General features: G+C 34.8%; 2 protein-coding genes across 2 annotated transcripts; both read right to left on the reverse strand.

Annotated features, from left to right (window-relative positions):
* Positions 1–920: 920 nt before the first annotated feature.
* On the reverse strand, positions 921–1,759 carry LOC136217113 (uncharacterized). The gene has a single exon (XM_066003696.1). It carries the CDS (start codon positions 1,746–1,748, stop codon positions 921–923), a length of 828 nt encoding a protein of 275 aa, XP_065859768.1. The 5' UTR covers positions 1,749–1,759.
* A 146-nt stretch (positions 1,760–1,905) lies between these two features.
* LOC136218569 (kinesin-like protein KIN-14F) lies at positions 1,906–7,627 on the reverse strand. Its single transcript, XM_066005534.1, has 17 exons — positions 7,474–7,627; positions 7,273–7,389; positions 6,074–6,381; positions 5,679–5,996; positions 5,534–5,602; positions 5,228–5,449; positions 5,061–5,142; positions 4,874–4,969; positions 4,613–4,792; positions 4,423–4,529; positions 4,166–4,346; positions 3,894–4,056; positions 3,560–3,813; positions 3,322–3,485; positions 3,037–3,231; positions 2,271–2,947; positions 1,906–2,186 (listed from the first exon to the last, which is right to left on the reverse strand). The coding sequence occupies exons 2-17, from the start codon at positions 7,379–7,381 to the stop codon at positions 2,045–2,047; spliced, it is 3,267 nt and encodes a 1,088-aa protein (XP_065861606.1). The 5' UTR covers positions 7,382–7,389; positions 7,474–7,627; the 3' UTR covers positions 1,906–2,044.
* Positions 7,628–7,852: the final 225 nt, after the last annotated feature.

A 7,852-nucleotide genomic window follows, 5' to 3' on the forward strand; every position in this document is an offset into this window, starting at 1 on the left:
CCTAAAGTTGGCTCATTTGGACCTCCTGCATATAAAATTGTTGATCTGTCATCTTTGACATATGGGGTGACATATAAAACGAATTAATACGCTTTTCTTTTTCCTATAGCATGCACAACGACCTCGTCTGTCAAATATGACAAATCAACGATTTTGTATCTAAGAGATCCGAATGAGTAACTTTAAGTATGTGATAGGTTTTTAATGCCAACTATAAATGTGTGATATGTTATTTAAAAAGTTCAGAATGTCAATAGATAAAACTTATCAAGTTTAAGAGTGTAACTATGTATTAAGTGAATTTTCTTGTACTACAACTCAATATATATATATATATATATATATATATATATATATATTAGAATAATTTAAATTTGCAGGTAAGAACATGAGTAATTCGGAGAAAATACAATTCTAAATGCATATAGGAGCATCTCCAATAAAGGGTGCTTAAAAGAGTGCCAAAACTTAACACATAATCCTAAAATATAATATTTTATTGTCTCTTTCATCCACATCACTTTTGACAACATTTACTTAAAAAATGCTCCAGTAAAAGTTGTTTGAAAAGTTGTCATTATAATCCTACAAATTATTATTTTATTATAAATATTAAAAATAAAAAGCTCGAGATTGTATTATTTCTAGGAGAGGGGTCACATATTTTATATTAAAAAATAATAAACAAGGTTGCCAAAAATTAGTAACTTTCCTTGGTACTCACAATCACTCCAATAGTGGGCATCCTTTCAAAGTTGTCAAACCTGATGTCACATCAGCTAGCACTCTTTTGGGCATCCTTTATTAGAGATGCTTCTAGAATAAGTAAGGTGATGTAACTATGAAAATGATTGTGAAATAGAAGATTAGGCAACAAAAAACTAGAGGCTTTTGTTGTTAAAGAAAAAGAAAAGAATTGTTCAGTCAAATTTGGAAGCATAAATGACATGGAAAAAGGCAGGAGTGGAGTCCAAAGGAGAATGATCAAACCATAGACCAGTCCTATTATTATTATGAAAGGTATTTTTCTCCATTTCCTTAAAAATGAACAAAGCATTCCCAGTAGTCCCGGATGCAGATGCAGGTGCAAACAACCAATCATGCACATCCCAATACACTTGTACTTGAAGCTGTCCATTATTGGTGATGTTGACATTCTCATTCCCTCTAAATCTCCAATTCAAATTCATTACATGTATTACTTCGTAGCTATCTATGCTTATCGAAAGCTCCGGCTCCCCTATTCCACACGATAATTCTATAACTACTTCATGTTCTTTCTTATCCACCATTACTTTTGTTGACAACACTTTCTTCCCATAAATATACTCTTTCTTGCACAACAACTTTGCTTCTTCCATTCCCTCTCTCTTCTTTGTTCTTTTAAGTGCTTCTTTCTTCATATCTCCTACCACTAAAACCACCTCCTCTTCCTGCACTATTGCCACGTAATACTTCGACCATGGCTCTGGATTCTCTGAGAATTTCGCCTCTCTAAAATCCCAGAATACCTCTACTCTTTTTTCCCCCATTTCCAACGATTTTAACCCCTTTTTCCCCCTCATGTCTATTTTGCATCTTGTCTCGTTTAAAGGGTTTTCCACACTAATGCTCAGCGAATAATTTTCAACGCTTTTCTTCCATGTTACTAATACATTTCGGTATGATTCTGCAAACTTCGCTTCGTAAATTAGGGTTACACAACTGTTTCTCTTTCCCTCATCCCAAATGCTAAATGCCTCACCCATTTTCGAATAATCCTATTTCTAAATCACCAATTTTATATATGGAACACCTTGATGCTGTTTTTATTCAACTATATTTAGAATACTTTGTTTCTCTAATAAACCATCTTTCATCATTCGGTCCAAGATTTTCGCATTATTAACTAAGCCTGTTTGCGGTTGCTGTTGCTAACTAATCTACAAATTCATATATTTAGAATATCCTTCATTTATGATAAAATTCAATTACTTTACTATAATTATAGTTTACAAGAAAAACACCCACGCACGCACCTCTCTGGAAAAATACATAAACAATATTAAGGTCCTCGAGGAGTAGAACGACTTCGCCTGAATTCAGGCATCCAAGTATTACCACCTTCCTTTGCATTACGAACCATACTATTTGGAAGCTTGTTTTCAAGTTTCCCAGCCATTAATGCTTCCATACTTGCTCTGCAACTGCATTTAGTGCAACTGGAAACATTTACTTACCAATTTCTGAGATATAATCAATCTATTTATCACTATAATAACAAATTATACCTTGCTTCAACATTCTGATAATTCCTTGTCATTTGAACTTTCTTTATCTTTAAAGCGCCAACTATTGGTGACTCGGGAACCAATTCCTCATTTTCTGCTTCTGACAAGTCACTCTTTCTCGGCAGCTCCTCTGCCTTCTTGCAGCCACCATCCATATCCTTCAACATTTCAGACTTGTCAAACTTTGCAGCCATTTGGTTCTTTTCCCTGACCTTACTTTCATTTTTTGTTTTTCTGATCCCTCCTTGTCTTACAGTAAGAGCTTGCCTAAACTGCTCCTCTTCCTGCTCTGGGTATTCCCTTCTGGAGGTAATCTTTTGGAGGTTAACTAATGCATCAGAGATGTTATCCTGCTTCATTCTTTCTCGGGAACCTATGTCCACAATCTTTCTACTGTTATCTGTTGTTGCTATGGATTTGCTAACAGTTACTCGAGCTGGAAATGGTACTCTAGCTATGACTTGCTGCTCAATTGTCTCGGCCTTTATCTTGCTTCTAATTTGAGCTCCTCTATCTGTAGAGATCGATCTCCTTACAGGAGGAGACGGAGACCTTGGCTTTGCAGAACTAGCTAACCTCTCTTCAACTGCATAAGAAATTTTCGGCAATGTGTCTTTGTTTGTGAGGGCTGAAGGAAATCTTGACCGCCTTTGCTTTCCTGATGAACAACTTCTCGACTGAAAATAAAAGTGCAATATGGAACTTGGAGATTTGATTATATATCACAATAAAGAAGGGAAATTTGAATCACTTGTTTCTCTTTTACCTCAGTAGTTCTAGCTTCATCATTTGGTCTTTGAGATGCTTCCGTCTTTAAGATGGAGCTTGTACCATATCTAGGCATATAGAATGGAGAAACAGCTCTTGGCTTTTGAGATTCTGTTGTGTTCCTAACATTTCCAGCTTTCATTTGTTCAATTTCAGCTTCCTTTCTCTCCAAAAGTTCTTTAAGATTTGATATCTGCACAACAAGCAATGTTATACCAATGCTGTTCTACCATTTCAGTTAAGTAACTACAGAACTGCAGACAGCAGCCAAGAAAAAACGAACCTCTTCTTTGAGATTTCGAATTTCGCCAGTTTCTTTATTGGATCGAGCAGCTCCAAGTTCTATAGATGCAACTCTCTCAGCAAATTTAAGCGTACTAATTGTCTCTCCAATAGCATTAACTTCCGGGCTTATATGCACAAACATCAATGTTTTAGCATGCCCACCTAAACAAAATTACAAAGTTAAAACATTTTGAAATGAAAAGGATTTGATTCTTTCTGTAAGAAATATTATATACCTAAAGAGTCCTGTAAGACTTGTGTGAGCTTGCTGTTTCTATAAGGAACATAAGCACTTTTTTGCGCGAGGGCAGAGATCACATCGCCTAGTGCAGAGAGAGATCGATTAATATGTTGAGCTTCTCTCAATCTTTCCCCTACAGCTTCAGATTTATCAACTCTTTCACTTCCAGCCAAATCTACTAAATGTAGGCAACCTTTAAGTATGGATCCAGAAACCAATTCTTTTCCATGTACATGAACTGTCAAGACACTGCATGCAGCTTATAGAAATAGTATTACTAACCATACCCTTATAACTATATAGTAGGATGAACAATTAAGAAAATGTACCTATGGGAACGGCTGCTCCTCTCATTTAAAGCTGTCGCACCTACAGCACGATTTCTGTGACCAATTCTCATTAGATCAAGAACATCTTGAGTGCTTGAAACTGGAACCCAGCTTGCATCAGGTACATTCAGTCCATTCAATTGAGAATTGTTGCGTATATCTAATGTTCATGTTGTTAAAAGACTCCATGAGGAAATTAGGATAAAATGTAGCTAAAATTTTGTAAAGATTAATAGATACAAAAAAAAAAAAAAAAAAAATAGTGAAAGGATATCTTCTGCTCGACCCATCGCTAACTAGTAGGTCTCTGACTTGTTCGTTGTAAATTTCAATCATTTGAACACCGACTTCATAATTTATTGCATTTGCCCTTGTCTTTGAAATCTGAAACAAGTCACGAAGAGCTCGGTAGTTCACTCCCCATGTTTCCTCAGTGGTCATATCAGGGCCACTCTGTGAAAAATATTAATAAACATCACATAAGCGTTGGTGAGATATAAGAGAACACTCATAACCATTTTCTCCATACCATTGTATATGTTTTTCCTGATCCAGTTTGTCCATATGCGAAGATGCAAACATTGTAACCGTCTAAAACAGATCTTATCAAAGGCTGAGTGTCCCCATATATTTGTTCTGAAAATAAAAAAATAAAAAATGAAATTGTCTCTTGTGTTAAGTTGAATTCTAGCATTTGAAAGAGATGATAAGTTAAGTACCTTGTGTGACATTTGTTCCAAAAGCTTTATTGAAAGAAAATATCCTTCTTGCATCTTTTCCTTGCTTGAGAGGATTGACAATCATGACATTTCCATTTTCTCCGATGTAATCGACGGTAGATTGTCCTTTTGATTGCCCTGGTAAGAATGGCCTCACTCTACAATACACCCTGATGCATCCTATTTAAAAAAAAAAACAAATGTTACTTCTTATCATAATCCCACTAATTAATGATCAAGTAAAAACTAAATAATGATCACCTTTTAGGTCTTGGACTTGATTGTAAAGTTGGCGGTTTTGCTCCAAAACTTTGTGGTACATAGTGGATGCAACTTCAAGGCCCTTGATGTGATGCCCTGAGGCAAATAAGATACTTTACTAGGAGTCCTTATTGTGAAACATAAATAAATGCATGAAAAATGAATACAACACAAGAATGTTTCTCACAAAGTCTAATGAGTTCCTTTTCCCAATCTGCTTGAATTTGCTGCATTTCTCTTTTTGTCATTTTGTAATGAATTCTTAGCTCCTGAACATAATCTGGTTAGCTGCAACCATCCTCTACTCAAAGAAAGTAAGTATTGAGATTGAAAACAGGTGGAATTCATTCAAACCTCAAGCTGTTTCTTGTGAAGATCAACTAGTTCTGTATCAGCAGAATAAGATTGATCAATGGCATGACTCGTAATAACTTGTCGTTTCCCGCCACAGACACAAAACTTGGAGAAATCACTTGACACCATGTTGGTTCTTTGCCTAAGATATTGTGAAATGGCTTCTATAAAGTCAAGTTTTGATATATCTCCCTTTAATAGTCTCTTTAGAAACTGTCCAAGCTATAATTAGTGGAAAACAAGATTAGTAATTACTGTTAAAAGGCATTAAGGAAAGAGGTAGAATGATTGAACCATAGACATTACCTGTGTGCTCTGAGAAACAAGGGATGCAGAGAAATCTTTAACTACCTTGCTCAGTAAAGTATCAATTACCTGAAATTTCATATGGAATTAGCATAAAGTTAATAGGCGTGCAAAAGCAAATATTTAATTTATGTGTATTACCTACCAATGAATTCAAAGGTAGCCCTTCAATTTCATTAGTTTCTGTGAGGTAAGCATGTAGTAGTCGGAGTCCGAATTGATCAAAAAGAAATGCTAAGCAATTAGCAATCTTTGATTCGTCATTAGAAAGAGAAAGATGGAGAAAATCTAGAAGGTGTTCATGTTGTGATAATTGAGAGTCAGAGTCATCAGTAGCAGTTGGTAAGGAGACAATCTTGACAAGGCCTCCATATCTCCATACCCCAATTCCCCCAGCCAGCTTCCACTCATAATATCCTTTAAGACACAAGATACAGTCGACCACCATACTGGATGAGCCTCCCTGTGTGTTGTTGAAATCAAACATAAAAAAAAATGTAGAATGATGTTGTTGAATTTGTGAAAAAAAGAAGAGCAAACCTTCTCTAGATGAGAAGCTTCAAAAGTCAAGAGCTTCATGTCTTTGACAGCGACTAAAAAATTTCTCATGTTCTCAAAATACTGAATAGCAGACTGTGCTGCTGCTTCTGTAGACTGGACAGCAAGTATTGGATTGTCAACCACTTTGAGGACAGCACCAGGATTGACTTTGTTGAGGACATTGCACAGAATGAGACCATTTCTTAGAGCAAGGCAAAACTCTTGTTCACTTGGTTCTTTAGACAGACTACCTAATGCCCCTTTGTCCATCTTCCTTAGCCATTCTGCTGCTTCGTTCCTTCTTGAAGCTGCCTCTCATTTCACAATTATGTTCAAATTCTTCTTTTTAAATTATATGTTAATCAAATTTCACTGTTGATTCTTCTAATGAATAACTGATTAAATCTTAAAAGATATGAACATGATAAACAATGTAGTACAAAATTAATAGGTTTTGCCATGTTATGTTTTATTTTGTGAGGATAACAATATATACGGTTTAAGTTGATGTATATGAGTATGATTTGCATAAATAATAGTTGGAGTTGAACATATATATTAAACTTTTAGGATAAAATATGTAGCCGCGTGTTTGAATTGAGCATAATTAGTGTTATGATGAATTCATCCTCACTCCACTTTTATTCAAATTCAAATATAAAAATGAAAATTGGAATGGCATGGGACCATATCTATGGTTGACCCACTTTTCACTATCAGGAGATTTTCTGGTTTATAATATTAATCATTTTCCACGAAACTTAAAAATAATATTAAGAATATAAGAATTCTTTGTTTTTTTAATAAAATAAAAATTTGATTCCTAATAAAATTTAAGATTTGTTCTTAAGTTGAGTGAATTGGTCTGTCCTTTTGTATAAAAAACAAAAAAAATTGAAAATTGGAAAGAAACGGGTAAATAAGAAAGCAAATAGTAGGATTGAGGAGAAAGAATCGGTTAGCTTTATAAAGAAAAGGAAAGTGGGACCGCAGCGCATGTATGTAGTTAACTTATTTACCCACCCGCACTCTGCGCCAACATCATAATGGCCGCAAAATCGCTTTTGTTTTTAATTTTGGTAAAAGAAATGGAATTTGACCAACTTATAAAATATGAATATGAATATGAATATGAATATGAATGGCGCAGCAAATAAACCTAAAGATATAATCTGTAAAGAAGGAAGGAAGGAAAGAACCTGCTTCTCCAGCTTTTCTTTGAGCTAATTGATGGTCAGAGTATGAATTATTATTGTTTGGAATGAAGTTGCTGGATGGGAATGGGCTTATTATTTCTTCTTCTGGCATTTTCCTTCCTGCAAAAGAAGAAGAAGAAGAAGAAGTTATATGTGATGGGAAGGGATTCAAATCAAATAAAAATAAAAGAGAAAGTAGCTTACCTGTGATAGAAATAATCAAATATGGAATGAAGAGATAGAGAGATAGAGAGGTTGCCTTAATTCTTATTATGTTTCTCTTCTTCCACAACAGCAATTAATAACACTTCACTGCACCTTTACTATTTCTCTCACTTTTCCCTTTTCAATTCACTCATTTGCTTACTATACGTATTATCAAACTTACTTCTACTCTACTACCTTTTTCTATTTCATATATTCGCCCAACCCAACCTTCTTTCACTTTTCTATATATATCACATCTAAAAACACCAACACCCTACTTCGCATATACTTAGCTTACTCCCTACATTTATTTACTAAAACTTAGCTCATTGTAATAGTTGTTTGTGCAAAATTACTAATAAGAACATGATTTCAG

Source organism: Euphorbia lathyris, chromosome 2 (assembly GCF_963576675.1).
Source record: "Euphorbia lathyris chromosome 2, ddEupLath1.1, whole genome shotgun sequence".
NCBI lineage: Eukaryota > Viridiplantae > Streptophyta > Magnoliopsida > Malpighiales > Euphorbiaceae > Euphorbia > Euphorbia lathyris.

Excerpts from the sequence above, each read along its gene's own strand:
- LOC136218569 (XM_066005534.1), bottom strand. The coding sequence starts at position 7,381 with ATGCCAGAAGAAGAAATAATAAGCCCATTCCCATCCAGCAACTTCATT. Across the intron at positions 6,382-7,272 it reads AAGAAAAGCTGGAGAAGCAG|CTTCAAGAAGGAACGAAGCA; the intron begins GTTCTTTCCTTC and ends AATGAGAGGCAG. Across the intron at positions 3,232-3,321 it reads TTCGAAATCTCAAAGAAGAG|ATATCAAATCTTAAAGAACT; the intron begins GTTCGTTTTTTC and ends CTTGTTGTGCAG.
- LOC136217113 (XM_066003696.1), bottom strand. The coding sequence starts at position 1,748 with ATGGGTGAGGCATTTAGCATTTGGGATGAGGGAAAGAGAAACAGTTGT.